Source organism: Oncorhynchus mykiss, chromosome 8 (genome assembly GCF_013265735.2).
Source record: "Oncorhynchus mykiss isolate Arlee chromosome 8, USDA_OmykA_1.1, whole genome shotgun sequence".
Taxonomy (NCBI): Eukaryota; Metazoa; Chordata; class Actinopteri; order Salmoniformes; family Salmonidae; genus Oncorhynchus; species Oncorhynchus mykiss.
The window spans coordinates 28,888,905-28,916,134 of record NC_048572.1 but is presented as its reverse complement, the minus strand read 5'-3'; the positions used below and the strand labels follow the sequence as shown (position 1 = coordinate 28,916,134).

At 42.5% G+C, this 27,230-nt stretch overlaps 1 protein-coding gene across 1 annotated transcript; it reads right to left on the bottom strand.

Annotated features, from left to right (window-relative positions):
* On the bottom strand, positions 1 to 26,816 carry LOC110529754 (probable G-protein coupled receptor 132). Its single transcript, XM_021612236.2, has 2 exons — positions 26,675 to 26,816; positions 1 to 2,679 (listed from the first exon to the last, which is right to left on the bottom strand). The coding sequence occupies exons 1-2, from the start codon at positions 26,715 to 26,717 to the stop codon at positions 1,616 to 1,618; spliced, it is 1,107 nt and encodes a 368-aa protein (XP_021467911.1). The 5' UTR covers positions 26,718 to 26,816; the 3' UTR covers positions 1 to 1,615.
* Between the last annotated feature and the right edge of the window lie 414 nt (positions 26,817 to 27,230).

Sequence of the window (27,230 nt, the reverse complement as noted above, 5' to 3'; positions counted from 1 at the left end):
TTTTACTTCAAATGTTTATTTAAAAATGTACAGTAAAAACTGTATAAATAATACTCATCGAGATGAAATGTTTCAATAACAAGAACAAGCCTTTGCTTTTCACAAACTTTTAAAAAGGTCTGCCACATAGGATGAAAAACACTCAACGTATATAAAAGGTAATATCTTCATGTTGCAAAAACACAACACCAAAAACACGACGAACACTAAACATTTTAGTTTTCAAAATAAAATAAACTGTAAGAGCATGCTGTTGATCTATGTCTCATCTACTGTGAAACCACCTATGTTTCTAGAGACAAACACAATATATGTATAATATGTATCGCAGCGTATCACATTTTGCACAATTTCTTTAACAACTACTGTTTGTCCAAAGGAAAACACAATTTTTCCATTAAGAGAAAATCTGTTTCTCACTTCTACATTAGCACCAGAGCAGTCAAGTTTCAAACTTTTCTTTCACATGGACACAAATAAATGCTGAATTTGGCAAACATTGACAATTGGGTAATTCCTACATCCGTATGTGGTGCCTTTTCTGTCCCCAGGATTCAGTATATTACTTCTTATTCAGTGTAAAATGTGGATTCTAAAAGGCTTTAAATATAAAGTCAGGTGTCCTTTACCTTAAAAACACAAACATAAGGATATTGAAAGGGAATTCTATGCATTTTGAACACTTTTCTTCAGTAGATGTAGGTATTTTTTGTCCCCGGTTGTTATTCATCAACTTCCATGAGAAATATTAGCCATAAAATACACTATTTAAAAAATGTTTTCATTATTTTATAGTCCTAGTTAAATTCTCTCATAAAATAACGTTTTTTTCATGATTACTTTATTTATTATCATTTTATTTATTTCTGTGTGTCCCTGATATCACTTTCCATCCTGTTAGTTTGTCGTAATTCTCCAATTAAGAAAACAACCCCTCCCTACAATGACACCATATTTAGGAAGAGTCATCATTTCTTTGGTAGGAAAACAATGGTGCACGGCTAAATAAATATTCATAGTCTGCATGTCCCACTCATACATTTCCACCTGGTTAGGCTAAATTAGAGCAAATCAAAACATTTACAAATGTTAAAATATGTTTAATAAGAGAATTTAAAATCCTGTTCAATGGTTCACCATTATGCTAGCTCAATCTTGCTCACTCCCAGCGCTATGACTAATATAGGCTCCACATTTCCACCTTATGTTCCACCCTGTTATGTTCCACCCTGTTATGATTATGCACCTAAAAAAAATGTAATAGAATACTACAAATAGAATACAAAAGTTATGAGGTCCAAAAGGTACCGCATAGCAGGAATGACCCAATTTCTTCAACCGGAGACGAACAGCAAAATATTAGGCAGAAATTAACTTAAAGCGGGGTTGAAGTCCTACTTGACACATTTCAATCATATACATTCCAGTCGGTTTCTGGGATGGCTGGAATACATTGTCTCCCATTGCTCTTGCTATGTTTGGGGTTCCACCTGGCTCTATGCTGAGTTTGTTTAATATTCCAGAGTACCTGCAAGTCACCATCCCAGAGTACCTGCAAGTCACCATCCCAGAGTTCCTTCAGCAGTCATATCTGCATTCCACTCTGGCTCACATATCAAACCCCTACCCTTCCTCTGTCATGCTTCGCCACATCCAGTATGGCGGCCGCCACTTCTGACGAGTTCTTGGAGTTGTGCATCTTGTGCTGGCTACTGTCGGTGGAACGCGGCTGCAGGGTGGCCCGCCCCCGGAGGTATTTCAGGCCGCGACGCAGCTCCTTGCGAATGTTGTCGCTGGAGAGCACGTAGAGGATGGGGTTGATGGCGCTGTTTAAGGTGGACAGGCCCAAAGAGATAGTGTAAGGGGTGTAGATTCTTTCCTCAAAGTCACATGTCTTCTGCAGCTTGGGGATGTGGAAGGTGACTGCGCGCAGCAGCAGGATGATGTGGTACGGCGCAAAGCACACCAGGAAGAGGATAACCACGGCAATCGCCAAGTAGCGCACCCGCTCCTTCTGGCACGGCTGCAGCCCCGTGCTGGCCTGCACGCTGGCCAGGATGGCACGGTTGGTGACCACCAGCACGACCAGCGGGGCCAAGAAGCCAAGGACGAAGCGTGCGTAGTTGAAACCCGTCACTGTGAGCGTGCTCTGGCCCGGCTCGAAGCATTTCTTCTCTACCACGTTGCCCTCCATCATGGTAAAAACTGGCACGTGGCCCATGAACACCACCAAGACGATTACCATGGTAACCGCAACTGCCAACCTCTGCTGGCGAAGGCCGCGCGACTCCACGGCATAGACCACGGCCACATATCGGTCGCTGGAGACACAGCACAGCAGGAAGATGCTGATGTACATGTTGTTGAAGAAGAAGTAGCCCGTCACCTTGCAGGCCATGGAGCTCCAGCGCCACTGGTGGCCCATGTTCGCGTAGTCGGCCCACATGGGCAGGGTGCAGAGGTAGATGAGGTCGCACACGGACAGGCTCAACAGATAGATGCCCAGGACGTTTTTGCGGCGCACCTGGAGGAAGGTCAGGTAGACAGTAACGATATTGGCGGGCAGCCCGATAATCAGTACCACACTGTAAAGCACGACCAGGGGCACGCGGTCATCAAAGTAGGTCAGGTTGCAGTTGGTGGCCGCCACGCTGATCATGGTCGTCTCATGCATAGTATCTGGAGGGTAGAGAGAGAGAAGGAAAGATAGATGAAGCGAGGTCACATTTCCTATTTTGGTATGCAGGTACAGTGCCTTGCGAAAGTATTCGGCCCCCTTGAACTTTGCAACCTTTTGCCACATTTCAGGCTTCAAACATAAAGATATAAAACTGTATTTTTTTGTGAAGAATCAACAACAAGTGGGACACAATCATGAAGTGGAACGACATTTATTGGATATTTCAAACTTTTTTAACAAATCAAAAACTGAAAAATTGAGCGTGCTAAATTATTCAGCCCCTTTACTTTCAGTGCAGCAAACTCTCTCCAGAAGTTCAGTGAGGATCTCTGAATGATCCAATGTTGACCTAAATGACTAATGATGATAAATACAATCCACCTGTGTGTAATCAAGTCTCCGTATAAATGCACCTGCACTGTGATAGTCTCAGAGGTCCGTTAAAAGCGCAGAGAGCATCATGAAGAACAAGGAACACACCAGGCAGGTCCGAGATACTGTTGTGAAGAAGTTTAAAGCCGGATTTGGATACAAAAAGATTTCCCAAGCTTTAAACATCCCAAGGAGCACTGTGCAAGCAATAATATTGAAATGGAAGGAGTATCAGACCACTGCAAATCTACCAAGACCTGGCCGTCCCTCTAAACTTTCAGCTCATACAAGGAGAAGACTGATCAGAGATGCAGCCAAGAGGCCCATGATCACTCTGGATGAACTGCAGAGATCTACAGCTGAGGTGGGAGACTCTGTCCATAGGACAACAATCAGTCGTATATTGCACAAATCTGGCCTTTATGGAAGAGTGGCAAGAAGAAAGCCATTTCTTAAAGATATCCATAAAAAGTGTTGTTTAAAGTTTGCCACAAGCCACCTGGGAGACACACCAAACATGTGGAAGAAGGTGCTCTGGTCAGATGAAACCAAAATTTAACTTTTTGGCAACAATGCAAAACGTTATGTTTGGCGTAAAAGCAACACAGCTCATCACCCTGAACACACCATCCCCACTGTCAAACATGGTGGTGGCAGCATCATGGTTTGGGCCTGCTTTTCTTCAGCAGGGACAGTGAAGATGGTTAAAATTGATGGGAAGATGGATGGAGCCAAATACAGGACCATTCTGGAAGAAAACCTGATGGAGTCTGCAAAAGACCTGAGACTGGGACGGAGATTTGTCTTCCAACAAGACAATGATCCAAAACATAAAGCAAAATCTACAATGGAATGGTTCAAAAATAAACATATCCAGGTGTTAGAATGGCCAAGTCAAAGTCCAGACCTGAATCCAATCGAGAATCTGTGGAAAGAACTGAAAACTGCTGTTCACAAATGCTCTCCATCCAACCTCACTGAGCTCGAGCTGTTTTGCAAGGAGGAATGGGAAAACATTTCAATCTCTCAATGTGCAAAACTGATAGAGACATACCCCAAGCGACTTACAGCTGTAATCGCAGCAAAAGGTGGCGCTACAACGTATTAACTTAAGGGGGCTGAATAATTTTGCACGCCCAATTTTTCAGTTTTTGATTTGTTAAAAAAGTTTGAAATATCCAATAAATGTCGTTCCACTTCATGATTGTGTCCCACTTGTTGATGATTCTTCACAAAAATACAAAAAATACAGTTTTATATCTTTATGTTTGAAGCCTGAAATGTGGCAAAAGGTCGCAAAGTTCAAGGGGGCCGAATACTTTCGCAAGGCACTGTATATATAAAACCTTTGATGGTATGCAAACACAAATGAGGAAATCACAAGATTAACTCTAAATCACTCTATTTGCAGAGCAATGTTTTTTTTAACCTTTATTTAACTAGGCAAGTCAGTTAAGAACAAATTCTTATTTTCAATGACGGCCTAGGAACGAACAGTGGGTTAACTGCCTGTTCAGGGGCAGAACGACAGATTTGTACCTTGTCAGCGCGGGGGTTTGAACTTGCAACCTTCCGGTTACTAGTCGAACACTCTAACCACAGGTCTACCCTGCGCCCCATGTCATTCATATTGGTTGGATATCTCTGGAACAAATCAAGCTTGAAGATGGCCTATTTGGCCTAGTAAGCAAACTAACAATAGCTTTTTAATTTTGATCGCAAAAGGTGTTTTTCTGGCTTGTTTCACAGTTTTCTGTTTTACAAAATTCTAGACCTACAGTAGTCCCCTAATATGTAAGCCAAATCCATTCCTTCTCGTGGTTTGTCTACTCTACAGCCACTGTAGTCTAATGTGATAGACTTTACCTTACTGACACACACATACAGAGACAGAAACATAATTACATAATTCACAGAAAAACCCTTAGGGGCCACTAAAGGAAGAATGAGTGAGTGAGTTGCTGGAAGGACACAGAAGCTGAGTTATGTGCATAGTGAGTCACACATACATGACTATGTGCGACTGTCCAAAAGCGGCAACATGGTTTAATGTCAGCCCTCGGCTTTATGGAAATGTACATCTGATTTGTCAAGGCCCTTAGCATGTTGAGTCATTTGCAGGTTTAAGTGCTTCTTTGCTGAGAATCAATTAGCAAGCAACCAAAAGCCACACAATAGACAAGTAATACCACAACTCCTAGTTGGTGCATCTCAACTGAAAACGACTTTCTGTTGACTAACCTTGACGACTCATCTAGTCATCAACCTTGACGGTCATTGTTAGACCCATTTTGGTACATAAAGAAAATGTACAGTATAAAATATATTTTGGTTGATTTGTCATTGAATATAAAATTGTATGTACAGAAACCCAACTTTATGACTATTGTGACACCTAGTTGGACAGCATAAAAGGATTATGGGTAAAGATGGCCTCAGTATAATTGGAAGTGTAGGAGGCCTGTATGGAAGATGTCAAAGAGAAACCTGCTTTCAACCGTGTAAACCATTGAATTTATCTTGCATTATTTTCTGACATTCATGGGTTTACCTTTTCTTGATATCATTACCATTTTGGAATCCTGTTAGAACAACCGGACTATATTGTTTTGTTTTTCCATTTATCAGCCTGGAACTGTGTGACAACCCAGACAGTTCTTTGTGAGTAATGAATATAATTTACCTGCAACAACTCTGAAGTCTCTCAATGGGAAAACGCGTTGGAACCCACCCTGTAAAGGTGTCTATAGATATGTGTGGCGGAGTTGAGAGATGTGGTTTTCCCTATTACTTGTTTGTTTTGATATTGAGCTATCTGATATAAATGCTCTAAGACTTCTAGGTTGTATTGGTATGTTTTCATTGGCTGGCTTTAAACTAGGCTACACGTGAGGTGGGTTACAGTATGCTATTTTGTGAACTATTCTGTGACCCATTTTAGATAAACCAAACTAAAAAGGGGTCCCAGTCTAAGATGGAGATGGATGATGTGGCTGTCATGAAATGTTGTCAGCCGGTGGGTGATTGTCAAGCAAATAACTGCCGGTCTCATGACTGTTAATTAACAGAAACACATTTAGCATCTCCTGGCTTCCACGCATCGCCTACAAGCCACTGATGTAGACCTTTCGAACATCTGCATTTAAAAATGATAATAAATCACTGTAATATAGCCTACACCATCACAATTAATCCATGATTTATTTTAGACAGGTCTAAAGAAACATGATATGAAGAAAATGTAGTCTATTTCAGAAGAACAGAATAGCACACTCTGAGTTGTCCTTATGTTAGGCCCTGATCTGGCTATTCCATATGGCTGTGGGTAATGCTAATTAATTTAGCAGACAAGATTTTTGGAGAATTCCATGGCATTATTATTATGATGATGATGATGATGCCCCCAGGTGGTGCAGTGGTCTAAGGCATTGCATCTCAGTGCAAGAGGCATCACTGCAGTCCCTGGTTCTAATCCAGGCTGCATCACATCTGGCTGGGATTGGGAGACCCATAAGGCGGTGCACAATTGGCCAGGGTAGGCCCTCATTGTAAATAAGAATGTGTTCTTAACTGACTTGCCTAGGTAAATAAAGGTAAGATATTAAATTATTTTATATTATTAAAAATACAATTGAACATAGCTGAATAAAATAGAAAGGATATTTTCTCTACACGATTTCCGACGGATTGCGCACGTGTTTCTATTCTGTGTTGAGGGGTTCACAAAGAAACAGGTCCTCCTACATGCTTAATTTAGACTTGTTTATGTAACTTTAGTTGTGATACAAACGTTTGGCCATATGTTTTGATTTTTCATTCATTCTCATGCTGCATGATGTGACTAATGATGATAAAAAAAAAAAAAGAACTCAACACTAAATTAGATGCCATTAATTCTCAGCTCAGTGCGATAGGGGGCAAGGTGACAATCCTGGAAAACGCTTTGCCTGACATCAACAACAAGATAACCATAAACGCGGGGCGCCTGGACGAGGCAGAGGGGTGAATCCTATCCATGGAAAACTTATTGACAGATGCCATGGAAACAATAGCATGGGCTAAAAAGAAAATAGATCATCTGGAAGAGAAAACAGAGGACCTGGAAAACAGGGGGCGAAGGAATAATTGTGTTCTATTAAATCTGGGCGAAAAAGAAGAGGAAAACATGCCACTGATCCGCTACCTGCAAGACAAACTTCCCGAGTGGCTCCACCTGTCCACCGACAGGCCCATAGAACTCGACAGAGTTCACCGAGCACTGAGGCCCCCACCAGCAGCCAGACAACCACCGCGCCCAATCACCATACGTTTCCTGAGAAACGTTTTTTGAAAGATAATCCTGGTCAATGAGAAATGGACCAATGCCTAAATGCTATTACTAAAGGAGGTAAGACAACATATAGCCGATATCCAAAGACCCACCCGCCCTGCTAAATGTCATTATAGCCGTCCAATTTATATTTATTTTCCTTTAGCTGAGAGGGATAGGCTCTACAGCCTAACCTAGGCCTACTAATGTTTCAACCTACTTTTATTTCCCTGTTTTTTTTGTTGCTATTATTACTTGGGGTTCCCTATGTCCCTTGGGGGAGGTACTGTATATGTAGGCTGGGCTATTGATTTTATTTTCTCCCTCTTTTAGTGTAGTCTGGACAAGGGCAACTGTGTCATTTACTCAATGCGGGGTGGAGAGGAGAGAAGGAGGCATTTCTTTGGTGAGGAGGGGGAGACGTTGTGCATTGCTAACTGTTCCCGGTTTTTAGTTTTTTTCAGAACACAGAATTGAGACTGAGCGGGGGGGTAATAGATCCAACGGGATGTGTCGAGTTGTTTGGGAACTCGGCTGGGGTGTTCAGAGATTATTATTTTATGTACACCATTTATTTTCCTTTTATGTGAACGCAGCTGTAACTACTATCCACTTTTACCCAGCGATGGCTTGCACTAAAGTTGGATTACTGTTCGATGACGATGACTAGTACCTTAAATCTATTGACATGGAACTGCCATGGTCTAGGGCATGCAATAAAACAGAAAAATATACTATGTGCTCTAAAAAAGAAAAAAGCAGAGATCGCTCTATTACAAGAGACACACATCTGTGATGCCGAACATGCCAAACTCCGCAGAGCTTGGGTGGGACAGGTGTATTTCTCATTTTTCAAATCAAACAGTAGAGGCACAGCCATACTTATCCATAACAATGTTCCATTCATAATTGACAAAAACATATCTGATCCGGAGGGGAGATTTATTTTGATAACTGGGTCACTATATGGTCAACCAATTACTATCTTAAACATATACGCCCCTAACACAGATACTCCTGCTTTCATGTCAAAAATGATAACTCTGTTCAATGAGCATTGTGTTTCCTTTGGCGTGGTGGCTGGAGATTTTAATTGTATCCTTAACCCAACCCTAGACAAATCATCTCAAGTCCCCACCACAAATCCTAGATCTGCGAAGATGTTGAACTCTCTTACTAAAGAGATGGTACTGATAGATATCTGGAGAGAGACTAATAGCTCAACTATGGACGATACATACTACTCTAATGTCCATAACACCTACTCCCGTATAGATTACATTTGTATCCCAAAGAGTTTCATAAATTCAGCCACGTGTACAATCGGACCCATAGCACTTTCAGATCACGCCTTTGTCCACCTCCGCTTTGATCTCTGCAAAAACCATCCCGAGGTCATAGAGCTGGATATTCAACACCTCCATGCTATCAAACGAAGCGTTCCATACATTGGTAACTACATGGATAGACAACTACACACAAGACAACAAAGAGTATCCTGTTTCTCCGGCCACAATGTGGGACGCTGCTAAAGCCACACTAAGAGGTCATCTAATTACATATGCTTCCTCTAAGAAAAAAGCAATGGAAGCACACAGGCTAGATCTTGAGAGGGAGCTGGAATGCTGTGAAAAAAATACATAAACAATCCCCAGACAGCACCAACTGGAGTCATCTTAAAGCAGCCAAAGCCAAACTGAATTTGGACTACACTCGGGAGATAAAAAAAAAACGTTTTCTTTACTAAACAGAAATACCATGAGTATAGCAATAGGCCCAGTAGATTGCTTGCTTACCAATTAAAAAAGGAGCAGTTAGAGCGTACAATCATGGCTATCCGAACAGCAGAGGACGAGGTCGCATATGACCGAAAAAATATCAATTGAACTTTTCATGATTTTTACTGCAAACTATATACCTCTGAGAGAAAACACACAGAGGCAGAACTCCACTCTTTCCTAGAGGGAATCTCGCTACCGAAACTATCAGAGACCGACTAAGAAGATCTCAACTCCCCTTCACTCCTGAGGAGATCCTGGAGGCAATTACCTCCATGCCACCTAATAAGTCCTCAGGCCCAGATGGATTCCCCAGAGAGTTCTACAAAGCTTTTTGGCCCCAGCTCAGCCCTATCTTCATGCCAATGCTGGAGGATTTTTGCAAAAACGGAGTTCTCCCAGACTCAATGCACACAGCTCGCATTACAGTGTTGCTCAAAAAGGACAAGGACCCCCTATCCTGCTCGTCCTTCACAAGACAAGGGCGCTCGCTGTCTCCCCTGCTCTACTTGTTGGGGGAGGAGCCTCTGGCAGTATTATGGGTGTTTCTGCAGGCGGCCTGCAGCACAAGATTTCGCTTTACGCGGATGATGTCTTGCTCTACATATCCAACCCTGAGAAATCCCTCCCTCTCATTTTAGACACAATTGCTCAGTATGGCAAGTTTTCAGGTTATAAGATCAATTTTAACAAATCCACTGTCTGCCCTCTCAATATTACACTCACCAGCTCTATGAAGACACTATGTCCTTTCCAATGGAAAACACAGGGGTTTCAATACCTCGAGATCTTCATAACACCAGATCTGAATAGCCTTTTCAAGGAAAATTATCTTCCACTCCTGGATCGAATCAAGAACGATCTCCAAACCTGGATCTCCCTCCCAATTAGCTTAGTAGGAAGAATTAATTTAATCCGTATGAACGTCCTCCCTAGACTGAACTATTTATTTCAGATGCTCCCATGCTATCTCCCAGTTTCCTTTTTCAAAACAACTAACCAAAGCATCAACAAATGTATATGGGGCAATAAAAAACCTAGGATCAAGTTTTCCACTTTATCGAAACCTGAATCTAAGGGTGGTCTTGCCCTTCCCTCCCTTCAATTGTACTACTGGTCTGCCCAAATCCGCAACATGCTAACATGGATCACAAACAGACAAGAGTCAACGTGGATTCAGATAGAAGCCCAATCCTGTGGTTCATTGCCCTTAAGCTCAATTATATTCATTAATAACTTTAGTGAAGTGGGCAACATAGCCAAAACCTTTGGGATTTACAGCACCCTACTAGCGTGGAGGGACTGTAAGAAATACCTGGGCATTTCCTCCCAAATATGTTCACACTCGCCTATAGTAGGCAACCCAGACTTGCCAAATGCCCTGAGGGATGCCAACTTTAATCTTTGGCATACTCTAGGAATCAGGACCTTTTCAGACCTATTTCATCAGAAAACCACTACACTGAAATTCTTTCAAAAGCTCTGTCCGTGTTGCCCAGCAACAGCCCCAAAACATCACTGCTCTAGAGGAGATCTGCATGGAGGAATGGGCCAAAATACCAGCAACAGTGTGCGAAAACCTTGTGAAGACCTACAGAAAACGTTTGACCTCTGTCATTGCCAACAAAGGGTATATAACAAAGTATTGAGATAACAAAAGTTTATTGCAAAATGCAGATCTCCTCTAGAGCAGTAATGTTTTGGGGCTGTTGCTGGGCAACACGGACCTTCAACTCCCTCCAAAGATTTTCTATGGGGTTGAGATCTGGAGACTGGCTAGGCCACTCCAGGACCTTGAAATGCTTCTTACGAAGCCACTCCTTCGTTGCCCGGGCAGTGTGTTTGGGATCATTGTCATGCTGAAAGACCCAGCCACGTTTCATCTTCAATGCCCTTGCTGATGGAAGGAGGTTTTCACTCAAAATCTCACGATACATGGCCCCATTCATTCTTTCCTTAACACGGATCAGTCATCCTGGTCCCTTTGCAGAAAAACAGCCCCAAAGCATGATGTTTCCACCCCCCTGCTTCACAGTAGGTATGGTGTTCTTTGGATGCAACTCAGCATTCTTTGTCCTCCAAACACGACGAGTTGAGTTTTTACCAAAAAGTAATATTTTGGTTTCATCTGACCATATGACATTCTCCCAATCTTCTTCTGGATCATCCAAATGCTCTCTAGCAAACTTCAGACGGGCCTGGATATGTACTGGCTTAAGCAGGGGGACACGTCTGGCACTGCAGGATTTGAGTCCCTGGCGGCGTAGTGTGTTACTGATGGTAGGCTTTGTTACTTTGGTCCCAGCTCTCTGCAGGTCATTCACTAGGTCCCCCCGTGTGGTTCTGGGATTTTTGCTCAACGTTCTTGTGATCATTTTGACCCCACGGAGTGAGATCTTGCGTGGAGCCCCAGATCGAGGGAGATTATCAGTGGTCTTGTATGTCTTCCATTTCCTAATAATTGCTCCCATAGTTGATTTCTTCAAACCAAGCTGCTTACCTATTGCAGATTCAGTCTTCCCAGCCTGGTGCAGGTCTACAATTTTGTTTCTGGTGTCCTTTGACAGCTCTTTGGTCTTGGCCATAGTGGAGTTTAGAGTGTGACTGTTTGAGGTTGTGGACAGGTGTCTTTTATACTGATAACAAGTTCAAACAGGTGCCATTAATACAGGTAACGAGTGGAGGACAGAGGAGCCTCTTAAAGAAGAAGTTACAGGTCTGTGAGAGCCAGAAATCTTGCTTGTTTGTAGTTGACCAAATACTCATTTTCCACCATAATTTGCAAATAAATTCATAAAAAACCCTACAATGTGATTTTCTGGATTTCTTTTCTAATTTTGTCTGTCATAGTTGAAGTGTACCTATGAGGAAAATTACAGGCCTCTGTCATCTTTTTAAGTGGGAGAACTTGCACAATTGGTGGCTGACTAAATACTTTTTTGCCTCACTACACCAAAAATCACCGTCCCTCTGTAGAGTGAGAAGATTGTGCACAACATTTTTTATTTGGTCGACCCTCACAATTCCGTGTGGGTCTTGCAGTCGGACAGTCAGCAGGATGGCCCAGCAAGAGTGCTGCAAGCTGCAGTAGACAAATCTGTTGAGGTCGGGGGGAAAAGGCAACTAGCCCAGAGGGGAAAGGCTGCAGGCATAAAGAGACGGCATTGGGAGGGTCCCTGGCGATCTCAGAGGAGCTCTAGGGGTACATTGCCTAGGTACTCAGACTTGGCAGGGTTTTGCAGAGGGTAATGTGGTGGAGTTGAGAGATGTGACTCACTTATTCTATTAGCAGTGACGCCACGGCTCTGGTGCGAGGACCAAAGAGAGAGGGCTCGAGTGAGTGCGCAGGTGTGAATGCAACAGGAGGAAAAAGTGAGAGAGCGGTGTTGCTTCGTTTTTTCATCTTATTACTATTGTGTTATTACTTATATTATTGTCAGTAGCAATTAGCCAGTATTTCCTATTATCTATTTGTTATTCATTTCATACTGTCCTTTGTTATTGCCTGTTACTATGTAATAGCCTGCCATTCACTGTTGCAGTGAATTTATTCAGTCCCTTTGCTCTCCTTGTTATTGTTACTGCCTACTGCTATTGTCTTCTTACATTATACTGTACTTATTGTATTCTCATACCTTCATTCTGTTTTAGACCATTCCCATCTATATAATATGGCAATAAAGTCCTGTTTGGAATACTCTGGAGGTTGTCTTGTCTTTCTAATGGGAGATAGGCGTCAGTAAAACCACAGGCTTTCTTATTCTGGAGGTTCTACCTCACACACATACTGACTGTCATTTCGCCATTTGGATTGCTGTGAAGATCAATCGAACAAGCTGGCTACCAGCCAGAGTGATGCTAGCTAGCTACACGCTGGAGTGATCTAACAGTTGTTACCAACATCAAAAGAGAGCTGTGAGTTGAAGTGACTTACAAAAGTTTCCTGTGGAAGTAATTGGACCTTCTGTTAATGTCCTGAAAGAAGAGGACATCTAAAGTCGTGAACTAGTTAGTTGATTGACAATACATATGGCAAGGATAAGAACTGATACTGTTAATGAACATTTAATTAGCCACAATAAGGAGAAGATTCCTGTGACGACGTCGCAAACTACTTTTATAATTCTCTGCCAGGCCTCGTACAGACTCCCTCCATGAACACAGGGTGTCATTCTTTATTTTTGTTTTGATATTGAGAGATAAATGCTGTAAGACTGCTAGGTTGTATTCCTATGTCTTCATTGGTTGTATTTAAACTAGGCTACACATGCATGTGAGGTAGGTTAAAGTAGGCTATTCTGTGAACTGTAAGATTGTGCCTGTTGTGTTGTTGCCTAAAATCTCATCAAATAAATTTGATTAGATTAGGGGTTAAAACCAGTACAGGGAACAGAACCGAAAACCTGTAGTCTACAATCAGCTCCTATGTCTTGCTGAATTTGAGGGAGAGGTTGTTGTCCTGGCACCACACTGCCAGGTCTCTGACCACCTCCCTATAGACTGTCTCATCGTTGTTGGTGATCAGGCCTACCACCGTTTTGTCGTCTTCAAACTTAATGTGTTGGAGTCATGCGTGGGTGAACAGGTAGTACAGGAGGGGACTAAGCATGCACCCCTGAGGGGCCTCCGTGTTGAGGTTCAGCGTGGCGGATGTGTGGATGCCTACCTTCAGCACCTGGTGTCGGCCCTTCAGGAAGTCCAAGATCCAGATGTAGAGGGAGGTGTTTAATCCCAGGGTCCTTAGCTCAATGATGAGCTTGTGGCGCACAATGGTGTTGAACGCTGAGCTGTAGTCAATTAACAGCATTCTCACATAGGTGATCCTATTGTCCAGGTGGGAAAGGGCAGTGTGGAGTGCAATATAGATTGTGTTATCTGTGGATCTGTTGGGGCGGTATGCGAATTGGAGTGGGTCCAGGGTGTCTTGGATGATGGTGTTGATGTGAGCCATGACCAGACTTTCAAACATGTCATGGCTATTATTGCTACGGGGCGATAGTCATTTAGATAAGTTACCTTGCCGTTCTTGGGCACAGGGATTATGGTGGTCTGCTTAAAACATATAGGTATTACAGACTGGGTCAGGGAGAGGTTGAAAATGTCAGTGAAGACACTTGCCAACTGGTCAGCGTATGCTCTGAGTATGTGTCCTGGTAATCCGTCTGGCCCTGCTGCCTTGTGAATGTTAACCTGTTTAAAGGTCTTATTTACATTGGCTACGGAGAGCGTGATCACACAGTCATCCGGAACAGTTGGTGCTCTCATGCATAGTTCAGTGTTGCTAGCCTCGAAGCGTGCTTAGAAGGTACACATATTTTGCTTGTCTGGTAGGCTCGTGCCATTGGATAGCTTGCGGCTAGTTTTCCTTTTGTAATCTGTGATAGTTTGCAAACCCTGCCACATCCGACGAGCATCAGAGCCAGTGTAGTAGGATTTGATCTTGGTCCTGTATTGACGGTTCGTTGGAGGGTGTAGAAGGATTTCTTATAAGGGTCTGGATTAGTGTCCCACCCATTGAAAGCGGCAGCGTTAGCCTTTAGCTCAGTGCGGATGTTGCCTGTAATCCATGGCTACTGGTTGGGATATGTATGTTTGGTCAATGTGGGGACAACGTCGTTGATGCACTTATTAATGAAACCAGTGACTGATGTGCTAAACTCTTCAATGCCATCGGATGAATCTCAGAACATTTTCCTGTCTGGTCTAGCGAAACAGGCGTGTAGTTTAGCATCCGCTTCATCAGTCACCGGCCACTAGGAGCGTTGCCTCTTGGTGAGCATTTCTTTATTTTTTGTTTATGGCCCTATAAAGCCCGTTGAGTGCGGTCTTAGTGCCAGCATCAGTTTGTGGTGGTAAATACTACAAAACATATACATAAAAATGATCTTGGTAAATAGTGTGGCCTACAGCTTATCATGAGATATTCTAACTCAGGTGAGCAGAACCGAGACTTCCTTAATATTAGAGAGTGACTTGTGTAATTCTATACAGTGGAATTGTTGAGTGATTGTGTCAAAGCAGTTATATAATTAAACTGCACTCTAAGCAGTTAAACTGCACTCTTAAGGCAAAGACTCAGCCAAAGAGTGTGTTACATCTTGCCTTTGTCTTTTTAACTGAAAAAGATTTAACCCTGCAGCTACAGAGTTGACTCAGTCCCTGTGATGTGCAGAGGAGAAATTAACAAATTGGAACAGCCCAGTCTTTACTTGACCAAAAAATAATTCTGAAATGAGTGTGGGTCAAGAAGCCTTGTTAAACCAATTACATTATTACAAGAGCAACACTAAAGCAACACTCTCCTGTGTGGCAGAGCAGAATTGTTACCCTATGGCTGTTCAAGATGGATGCTTAAATTATAAAATGGTTAATTTCCCAGTTACATTTGTGACTCGTTTCAGGAAATTAGGTGTATGTTGCACGTCACTACTTCACAGGACAGGCATTTCACTTTAACATAATTTTATTTTTATTAAAATGTGTTTTTTGGCAGAAATGCCTTCTGGAACATGTGAACATTCATTGCCATCTGTAAATACGAATAAAATTGTTAAATTACGAGCCTTGTTGGTTTGACCACAGAAAAAGACAAGAACCTTCCTGCTAGCTCTGCCCAGTGGAAGCAGAGCATGACAGCTAAAGAGATGGAGAAAATTCTGCCGTTTGATTGCAAATATGCGGAAGGAGTTGAAAATAGAACACACAGAAGGCTGTTGTATAAAACACCTGTCTCCGGATTACATCTTCAAACGAAGGGCAACCATGGCATCCGTGACAGAGAGGGAGAAGCGGTCATCCATGTACAGTGGGTATAGAAAGTCACCACCCCCTTTCAAAATGTTTTGTTAACTTAGAGCCTGAAATGAAAACACAACATTTGACATTTCTTTATTTACACACAGTAACCCACAATATCCAAGCGGAGAAAAATAAATATTTAAATGTATTAAAAGTAAAACAGTAAAATACCCTACTTGAATAAGAATTAGAATTGCAATTTCACATTTTCTGAGGTATAACCAAAAACCTTCCAGATAACAAATCAAGCTAATTTACTTCCATCGGTGATCAATTGTAGTGACTTTGATTAGTTCAGAATAAAAGCAGTTGTTCATAGAGGACTCCACTGCTTAGTAGGGCAATTCAAAGCAAAGAATCCACTACGGGCGGAAAGGTACTTTCAAAAGATCTACGAGATAAAGTTGTGGAAAGGCACAAGTCAGGGGATGGAAATAAAATGATTTAAAAGGCGTTGTCTATCCCTCGGAGCACAGTTAAGACCATTATTAAGAAATGGAAGGCATATGGCGACGCCCAGACCCTGGATAGTTCAGGCCGTTCCTCCAAACTGGATGACCGGCAAGGAGGAGACTGATCACAGAGGCTACCAAGAACCCAATAGAGACTTTGAAGGATCTTCAGGCCTTTATGGCAACGACTGGTCAATGTGTGTATGTGACCACAATATCACAAGCGCTCCACAAATCTGGCCTCCATGGTAGGGTGGCAAGAAAAAAAACAGTCCTCAAAAAAAGCCACATCAAGTCTTGTTTGAGCTTTGCCAAAATGCACATTGTAGATTCCGAGGCTAAGTGGCAAAAGGTGCTGTGGTCAGAAAGCAAAATGATATGTCTGGTAAAAACCCAATAAATCTTCCCACTCAAATAACACCATGCCAACAGTACAGCACGGCGGTGGCAGCATCCTGTTGTGGGGGTGGTTCTCTTCAGCAGGGACTGGAGCACTTGTCAGGATAGAAAGGAAAATGGACAGTGCAAAATACCGACAGATTCTTGAGGAGAACCTGCAGCCCTCTGCCAGGAAGTTAAAAATGGGAAGATGGTTCACGTTTCAACATGACAATGAAACAAAGCACACTGCCAAAGCAATTGTACAGTGGCTGAAGGAAAATAAGGCGAAAGTCCTTGAGTGGCCTAGTCAGAGCCCCGACCTAAATCCTATTGAGAATCTGTGGAAGGACTTGAAGGGTGCAGTCCATGAGCGGTCACCATGCAATTTGACTGAGCTTAAACAATTCTGCAAAGAAGAATGGGCAAATATTGCACAGTCTAGGTCTGCAAAGTTAGTAGAGACGTATTCAAAGAGACCCGTGGCTATAATTCAAGCAAAAGGTGGTTCCACCAAGTATTAACTCTGGGGGGTGTTCACCTATCCAAATAGGGTATTTTACTGTTTATTTTTTTGAAGAAAAAAATTTCACTTGGACATTGTAGGTTATCCGTGTGTAAATAAAGTCTGATTTTATGTGTTTCCATTTCAGGTTGTAAGGCAACAAAACCTTTTTAAAAGGGGGTGTTCACTTTCTATACACACAGGTAAGAGAGTCTAGCTACATACATTTTCAGATATTATACATTTCTAATTTTCTCAGAAAGATGTTTACATTGCAAGTTAAAGAATACTGTTAGCTAGCTAGCTAATGTTAGTAATATTATTTGTATCTCAGAAAGCCATTTACATTACTAGTTTATAGCCCAATGTTAGCCAGCTAGCTAACATTGAACATAGTTGGTTAGCTTTAGCTACCTGCAGATTCATCCATGGAAGTAACGTTATGAGTTGGGATAGCTAGCTAGCTACCTACCTACCTACATGTCTAAACAAAAGGCTCCACTATGCAAGTAACCATTTCACTGTAGCGTTTACACCTTCTGTATCCTGTGCATGTGACAAATAAACATGTATTTTATTTGATATAGTATGTGTTTACCAGAGACAGTAATGTGAAGAAAATCATGATCTGCACCAAAGTCAAATTGGGATATAATGTTAGGACAACTAGACAGTGTCCAAGTTCTAAAATGCTCCAGTAAAATGACCTGCTTTTATTTCGTCACACTCACAGCCATAAGTTATTTTCTATAATTAGCTCGCCATTAACTTGTTGTGAGTTTATTTTACTGTAATAATTAATAAAAATATGTTATAGTTAAGACGTTGTCAGATATGATATGGTCATTATTTGAACTGGCTAACAAACTAGAAACTAACCAAAACCTTGTTTAGAAAGTTTATTTTAGTTGCCTGGTTTGCTAGATTGACATATACTAAACTCAATTTTAAACGCTCGGTTTATTGGTGTTAAAATACACCAATTATGCTGTTTTGAACCAACAGACTGCCTGTCATTTTGTGTTAATACTTTTTCATAACAACAAGTTTGATGTCAGATGACAATAGAATGTTCATGATGTCACTGCGACAACCCTCTACAGACATGTCGATAGACGTAGTATAAACCAGCTTTTAGTCTTGACATCGTTGGTTGTTTAGTACATTACCGTACTCACTCTGTTTAGCACATGGCCTCACATGTGAATCCTTAAAGAGATGGCTGGGGCTAAGGTTTAAGAGGGTGTGAACAATGCTGAATGACCATATCATAGCTACCTTCACTAAAATGGCACCAGAAAAGAAGGCAGACGTTTCACCTGCCCCCAACTGATTGTTTTTTTGTTTGTAACTTATTTTTTTACTTATTTTGTACATAATGTTGCCGCTACCGTCTCTAATGACCGAAAATAACTTCTGGATATCTGGACCGCGATTACTCACCACTGACTGTCAGAATCCTTTTTTTCCTTTGACGAGCCTGACGCACGCAAACGATATGCTGATTTCTTAGGAACAGGCCCAGATCCCCGTGATTTGTGTGAAGAGGAGGCGGAGAAAAAGGGGCTAGAGGGCTGCTTTCTGAGAAATTGTAGGCGATCAAATAAACCCCCACTTCTTTCCATTCTGCTAGCAAACGTGCAATCTTTGGACAATAAAATAGACGATCTACGCGGAAGATTAAACTACCAACGGGACATTCAAAACTGTAATATTTTATGCTTCACAGAGCCGTGGCTGAACAACGACACTATCAACATACAGCTGGCTGGTTATACGCTGCACCGGCAGGATAGAACAGCGGTGTCTGGTAAGACATGGGGTGGCAGACTATGTATTTTTGTAAATAACAGCTAGTGCACAATATCTAGGGAAGTCTCAAGGTTTTGCTCGCCTGAGTATTTCATGATAAGCAGTAGACCACACTATCTACCTAGAGAGTTTTCATCTGTATTTTTTGTAGCTGTTTAAATACCACCACAGTCAGAGGCTGGCACTAAGACAGCATTGAATGAGCTGTATTCCGCCATAAGCAAACAAGAAAACACTCACCCAGAGGCGGCGCTCCTAGTAGCTTGGGACTTTAATGCAGGGAAAGTTAAATCTGTTCCACCAAATTTCTATCAGCATGTTACATGTACAACCAGAGGGGGAAAAAAAACTCTGGACCACCTTTACTCCACACACAAAGACGCACACAAAGCTCTCCCTCGCCCTCCATTTGGCAAATCTGATCATAATTCTATTCTCCTGATTCCTGCTTACAAGTCAAAATTAAAGCAGGAAGCACCAGTTACTAGATCAATAAAAACGTGGTCAGATGAAAGAGATACTAAGCTACAGGACTGTTTTGCTAGCACAGACTGGGATATGTTCCGGGATTCCTTGGATGGCATTGAGGAGTACACCACATCAGTCTTTGGCTTCATCAATAAGTGCATCGATGATGTCATCCCCACAGTGACCATACGTACATACCCCAAACAGAAGCCATGGATTACAGGAAACATTCGCACTGAGCTAAAGGCGAGAGCTGCAGCTTTCAAGGAGCGGGACTCTAACCCGGAAGCTTATAAGAAATCCCACTATGCCCTTTGACGAACCATCAAACAGACAAAGCGTCAATACAGTACTAAATCAAATCAAATTTTATTGATCACATACACATGATTAGCAGATGTTAATGCGAGTGGAGCGAAATGCCTGTGCTTCTAGTTCCAACCGTGCAGTAATATCTAACAAGTAATCTAACAATTTCACAATAACTACCTTATACACACAAGTGTAAAGGAATGAAAAATAATATGTATATATAAATATATGGATGAGCGATGGCTGAACGGCATAGGCAAGATGCAGTAGATGGTATAGAGTACAGTATATACACATATGAGATGAGTAATGTAGGGTATGTAAACATTATATAAAGTGACATTGTTAGAAGTGACTAGTGATACATTTATTTATGTATAATTTTAATAATTTTAATTATTAAAGTGGCTAGAGATTTGAGTCAGTATGTTGGGAGCAGCCACTCAATGTTAGTGAAGGCTGTCTAACAGTCTGATGTCCTTGAGATAGAAGCTGTTTTTCAGTCCCGGTTCCAGTTTTGATGCACCTGTACTGACCTCGCCTTCTGGATGATAGCGGGGTGAACAGGTAGTTGCTTGGGTGGTTGTTGTCCTTGATTATCGTTTTGGCCTTTCTGTGACATCGGTGGTGTAGGTGTCCTGGAGGGCAGGTAGTTTGCCCCCGGTAATGCGATGTGCAGACCTGACTACCCTCTGGAGAGCCTTACGGTTGTGGCCGGAGCAGTTCCTGTACCAGGCGGTGATACAGCCCGACAGGATGCTCTCGATTGTTCATCTGTAAAAGTTTGTGAGTGTTTTCGGTGACAAGCCAAATTTCCTCAGCCTCCTGAGGTTGAAGGGGCACTGTTGCGCCTTCTTCACCACGCTGTCTGTGTGGGTGGACCATTTCAGTTTGTCCGTGATGTTTACACCGAGGAACTTAAAACTTTCCACCTTCTCCACTACTGTCCCGTCAATGTGGATACGGGGGTGCTCCCTCTGCTGTTTCCTGAAGTCCACGATCATTTCATTTGTTTTGTTGACATTGAGTGTGAGGTTATTTTCCTGATACCACACTCCGAGGGCCCTCACCTCCTCCCTGTAGGCCGTCTCGCCGTTGTTGGTAATCAAGCCTACCACTGTAGTGTCGTCTGCAAACTTGATGACTGAGTTGGAGGTGTGCATAGCCACACAGTCATGGGTGAACAGGAACGCACCCTTGTGGGGCCCCAGTGTTGAGGATCAGTGGGGTGGAGATGTTGTTGGCCCTCTTGAAGCATGTGGGAACAGCAGACTGGGATAGGGATTGACTGAATATGTCCGTAAACACACCAGCCAGCTGGTCTGTGCATGCTCTGAGGACGCGGCTAGGGATGCCGTCTGGGCCGGCAGCCTTCCGAGGGTTAACACGTTTAAATATTTTACTCATGTTGGCAGCGGTGAAGGAGAGCCCTCAGGTTTTGGTAGCGGGCCGTGTCAGTGGCACTGTATTGTCCTCAAATTGAGCAAAGAAGTTGTTTAATTTGTCTGGGAGCAAGACGTCGGTGTCTGCGATGGGGCTGGTTTTCTTTCTGTAATCCGTGATTGTCTGTAGACCCTGCCACATACGTCTCATGTCTGCGCCATTGAATTGCAACTCTACTTTGTCTCCATACTGATGCTTAGCTTGTTTGATTGCCTTGCGAAGGGAATAGCTACACTGTTTGTATTTGGTCATGTTTCCGGTTGCCTTGCCATGATTAAAATCAGTGGTTCGCGCTTCAGTTTTGCTCGAATGCTGCCGTCAATCCACGGTTTCTGGTTGGGGAACATTTTAATAGTCACTGTGGGTACAACATCACCGATGCACTCGCTAATAAACTCGCTCATCGAATCAGCATATACATCAATGTTGTTGTCTGAGGCTATCCGGAACAGTTTCTGTCTATAGGCTGGGAGCAACAAATTGGATTCGTGGTCAGATTTGCCGAAAGGGGGGTGAGGGAGGGCTTTGTATGCGTCGCTGAAGTTAGAGTAGCAACGATCCAGAATATTGCCAGCCCGTGTCGCACATTCGATATGCTGATAAAATTTAGGGAGCCTTTTTTTCAGATTAGCTTTGTTAAAATCCCCAGCTACAATATATGCAGCCTCAGGATATATGGTTTCCAGTTTACATAGAGTGCAATGAAGTTATTTCAGGGCGGTCAAGGTGTCTGCTTGGGGGGGATATATACGGCTATGATTATAATCGAAGATAATTCTCTTGGTAGATAATGCAGTCAGCATTTGATTGTAAATAATTATATGTCAGGTGAACAAAAGGACTTGAGTTCCTGTATGTTGTCATGATCACACCACGACTTGTTAATCATAAGGCATACTCCCTCGCCTTTCTTCTTAGCATAGAGATGTTTGTTTCTGTCGGCGCGATGCATGAAGAAACCGGGTGGCTGTACCGACTCTGATAACATATCCGGAGTGAGCCATATTTCTGTGAAACAGAGAATGTTACAATCTCTGATGTCTCTCTGGAAGGCAACCCTTGCTCGAATTTCGTCTACCTTGTTGTCAAGAGACAGGATATTGGCAAGTAGTATACTCGGGAGCGGTGAGTGATGAGCTCGTCTATGGAGCCTGACCAGAAGACCGCTCCATCTGCCCCTTCTGCGGCGTCGTTGTTTTGGGTCGCCTACTGGGATCCGATCCATTGTCCTGGGTGGTGGTCCAAACAGGATCCACTTTGGGAAAGCCGTATTCCTGGTCGTAATGTTGGTAAGTTGACGTTGCTCTTATATCCAATAGTTCTTCCCGGCTGTATGTAATAAGATATAAGATTTCCTGGGGTAGCAATGTAAGAAATAATACATTAAAAAAACAAAATACTGCATAGTTTCCTAAGAACGTGAAGCGAGGCAACCATCTCTGTCAGCGCCATTCTTGCATTATCGAATCGTACTACACCGGCTCTGACGCTCGTCGGATGTGGCAGGGCTTGCAAACCATTACAGACTACAAAGGGAAGCATTGCCGAGAGCTGCCCAGTGACACGAGCCTACCAGACGAGCTAAACTACTTCTATGCTCGCTTCGATGCAAATAACACTGAAACATGCATGAGAGCACCAGCTGTTCTGGCAGACTGTGTGATCACGCTCTCCGCAACCGATGTGAGTAAGACCTTTAAACAGGTCAACATTCACAAGGCCGCAGGGCCAGACGGATTACCAGGACGAGTACTGCGAGCATGCGCTGAACAACTGGCAGGTGTCTTCACTGACATTTTCAACCTCTCCCTGTCCGAGTCTGTAATACCAACATGTTTCAAGCAGACCACCATAGTGCCTGTGCCCAAGAACACAAAGTTAACCTGCCTAAATGACTACTCATGTCTGTACTCATGAAGTGCTTTGAAAGGCTGGTCATGGCTCACCTCAAAACCATTATCCCAGAAAACCTAGACCCACCTCAATTTGCATACCGCCCCAACAGATCCACAGATGATGCAATTGCACTCCACACTGCCCTTTCCCACCTGGACAAAAAGAACACCTATGTGAGAATGCTGTTGATTGACTACAGCTCAGCGTTCAACACCATAGTGCCCTCAAAGCTCATCAATAAGCTAAGGACCCTGGGACTAAACACCTCCCTCTGCGACTGGATCCTGGACTTCCTGACGGGCCGCCCCCAGGTAGTAAGTGTCGGTAACAACACATCCGCCGCGCTGATCCTCAACACTGGGGCCCCTCAGGTGTGCGTGTTCAGTCCCCTCTTGTACTGTTCACTCATGACTGCAACACCATCATTAAGTTTGCAGATGACACAACAGTGGTAGGCCTGATCATTGACAACGACGAGGCAGCCTATAGGGAGGATGTCAGAGACCTGGTCGTGTGGTGCCAGGACAACAACCTCTCCCTCAACGTGATCAAAACAAAGGAGATGATTGTAGACTACAGGAAAAAGAGGACTGAGCACGCCCCCATTCTCATCGACGGGGCTGTAGTGGAGCAGGTTGAGAGCTTCAAGTACCTTGGTGTCCACATCACCAACAAACTAACATGGTCCAAGCACATCAAGACAGTTGTGAAGAGGGCACAACAAAATCTATTCCCCCTCAGGAGACTGAAAATATTTGGCATTGGTTCTCAGATCCTCAAAAGGTTCTACAGCTGCACCATCGAGAGCATCCTGACTGGTTACATCACTGCCTGGTATGGCAACTGCTCGGCCTCCGACCACAAGGCACTAGAGGGTAGTGTGAACGGCCCAGTACACCACTGGGGCCAAGCTTCCTGCCATCCAGGACCTCTATACCAGGTGGTGTCAGAGGAAGGCCCTAAAAATTGTCAAAGTTCTCTCTGTCACCGCACGGCAAGCAGTACCGGAGTGCCAAGTCAAGGTCCAAGAGGCTTGTAAACAGCTTCTACCCCCAAGCCATAAGACTCCTGAACACCTAATCAAATGGCTACCCAGACTATTTGCATTGGGCCCCCACACTCTCCCCCTCTTTTACACCGCTGCTACTCTGTTGTTATTATCTATGCATAGTCACTTTAATAACTCTACCCCCCCCCCCACCCCCCATGTATATAGTCTCACTATTGTTATTTTACTACTGCTCTTTAATTACTTGCTACTTTTATTTCTTATTCTTATCCATACTTTTTTAAACTGCATTGTTGGTTAGGGGCTCGTAAGTAAGCATTTCACTGTAAGGTCACCTGTTGTATTCGGTGCATGTGACCAATACAGTTTGATTTGATTTTGATTTGAATGTGTGTAGACAAAGAAGAGCACTCCAGTAGGTGCACCAAAATATTTAAGGACCATTTTCTCAAAAGTGGGGTTACAAATTAATCAACTTTCAAAGCATAATTACTTTCCCATTGTTCCTTAACTGTAGTGTATGATATACAATTTTCTAGCTCAGAGTCTCTACTTTTATCCATTGTAAAAACAAAATTTCACATTTTGCTACATAAGACCGAATCAAGCTGGTCGGTCACATTTATGATGAGAGGGGTGAATGAATGGATCACTAGAGCACTGGTAAAATCAACCTGGTCTCAGAGCATTCCGTATTATTCTGTACGTAAATCCAAGACACTCCATTTAATATGATATGTTATGTTTCGTATGGTATGTATTACTTTTTGGATGTCCATCATCCATTTGGTATGATATGTTACAAATTAAATGCTGTATCATAGTGTAACAAATTAGGGTTAGGAGAAGGGTTAGCTAACATGCTAAGTAGTTGCAAAGTAGCCCAAAAACAGTAAGCAGTTGAAAAGTTGCTTATTAGCTAAAATGCTAAAATTGTCAGTCATGAGATTGGAACTCGAAACTCCCTAATTTGAGTATCTCAGATTTACATTTACCATGTTACGTCTACTATGTTCGTCTAGTCTATGAAACCAGGTTGGGAAAATAGGCATCAGGGAACTGCTGCCTAACAAACGAGACTAGGAGATAGGCTATATAAAACAAATGCAAATTTGAATCATAATGCAAGTAACATACGCATTTAGCATGGCATTTACAATTCAGAATGTATAAATCATAGCCCAGAAGCTGTAGCTTCTACAGAACCATGGACCAGCACACTGGTTCAGTAAGTGCATAGACTAAACACACACACACACATATATATATATATATATATATATATAGGACCATTTTCTCTGAAACTGAGTTTGTGTGCTGAAAGGGAATCTACCACCCGACTAGACACTTTTGATCGATATTGGAAGAGGGGCTGGCTCCTCCGCCTGCTGTAAGGCTTTGTCTTCATTGTGTCACATGCCCTCTTTCCTGACACACATTTATGTTAAGGATGAACACGATGACTTTACGAGAAAATGAAACATTTGCCCTATGTGTCGCCTGCCATTAGTGACGGTAGCGCACATTCATTTCACCCCGGTTAATCTCGGCGCTCAGGGGATTTTTGAGGAGGCGCCTCTTTCAACTCACTTGACAGTTTGTATGGAAGACCTAAGTGGGTCGTGTTGTGCTACACTATCTTATTATTATGTCTAGGCTAGCGTAGCCTACTTGATGGCACACACAATATTCTGAGAATAAGGTTGAGATATAACCGGCTGAGTGTGCGTGAGCGCTCATGCGACAGATTTAATCACATGAATTGACATGAACAACATGCACTGCATGGTTCCTACAACAACCTGACGGATTTAAAATATTTTACAATTTTCACCATTTAAACTATTCATTAAATATTGATCATCTCGTTGTTTACAAAAACATTTATTTACAACATTTAACTAGCCACCGAGTCGAACAGCTATGCTTTGCTTATTGAACACTTAATAATGCGTAGCCGTCTGGAATGATTAATCACAGTTGCTTTGAAATATTATTATAATAAAATATAAATAACAAATAACCAACAATAAACTCACAATTTTATTTAATGTCCTTACGCAAATGTAGGCTACAATAACAGCAAACTACCAGTAACTGAAGTGACCTATAAATGTAGGTACATTTCCCCGCATGATCCTCGAAGACAAAAAAAATAAATCACAACATTTTTAGAGTTTTTCTCATTAGTCGATCACCAAAATATAAAACGACACTTCCAATCACGACACAATATACCATAAAACTGAACTGATAACTAAGTTGCAAATAATAATATCAGTCAGAACGTAAGTGCACGCTGCATGATAGCTCTGGATCAGGGCGGTTAGTGCGTATCCTTTCACTACGGAGGAAGGCGCACTGAGGACCTGGACCAGAGCTAAATGCTAGCTAAATCAATCATTTCTTCAAAGTTACAATTATCTCAATCACACATTTCAACATTTGTCAGAGAAACTCACCGTTTTGCTGTAACATCTCTCGAAATCCGTAAACAGTCTTCATTCATTACTGCCTGAAAGAGAGCATGCTTCTTCCACCTTTGTCATTCATTCTACATTAATAAGCATACTGTTAAAGTGCTGTTTAAACATCCGCTACGATAGTAGTACGTGCGCAGGGGAAGATCCCGCTCTGAAATGTCACGTGGTTTGAATATAGTAATACCACAAGTGACAAATCATTGATGTATTGCTCCAGTGTACTCTTACCACCTTAAAAAATATATTGCACTGACTTCTTGAAAAAGACACACATGAGCACGATATTGTTTTTATACACACATATATATATATATATATATGTACAAAAATACTTAAAACATGTTTTATCTGTTGATGATTCATTTACTAAGACTTCTGTGTAAAAACAGAAGGGAATACAATGAGTAAGCCAGCACAGTCATAATTGGCAACAATGCTAACATTTAGCCAAGGCCATGACATTGAGTAATTCCAAAGCCTTTATGCTATAGCAATGATTAGTGGGAAAGCTGCTAGGGATGTTCTGAATTTACTC

Bases quoted from the DNA above. Each gene is read 5' to 3' on its own strand.
- LOC110529754 (XM_021612236.2), bottom strand. From the start codon at position 26,717: ATGAAGACTGTTTACGGATTTCGAGAGATGTTACAGCAAAACG. The intron at 2,680-26,674 runs GTGAGTTTCTCT...TCTACCCTCCAG, and splicing joins AGAGATGTTACAGCAAAACG to ATACTATGCATGAGACGACC.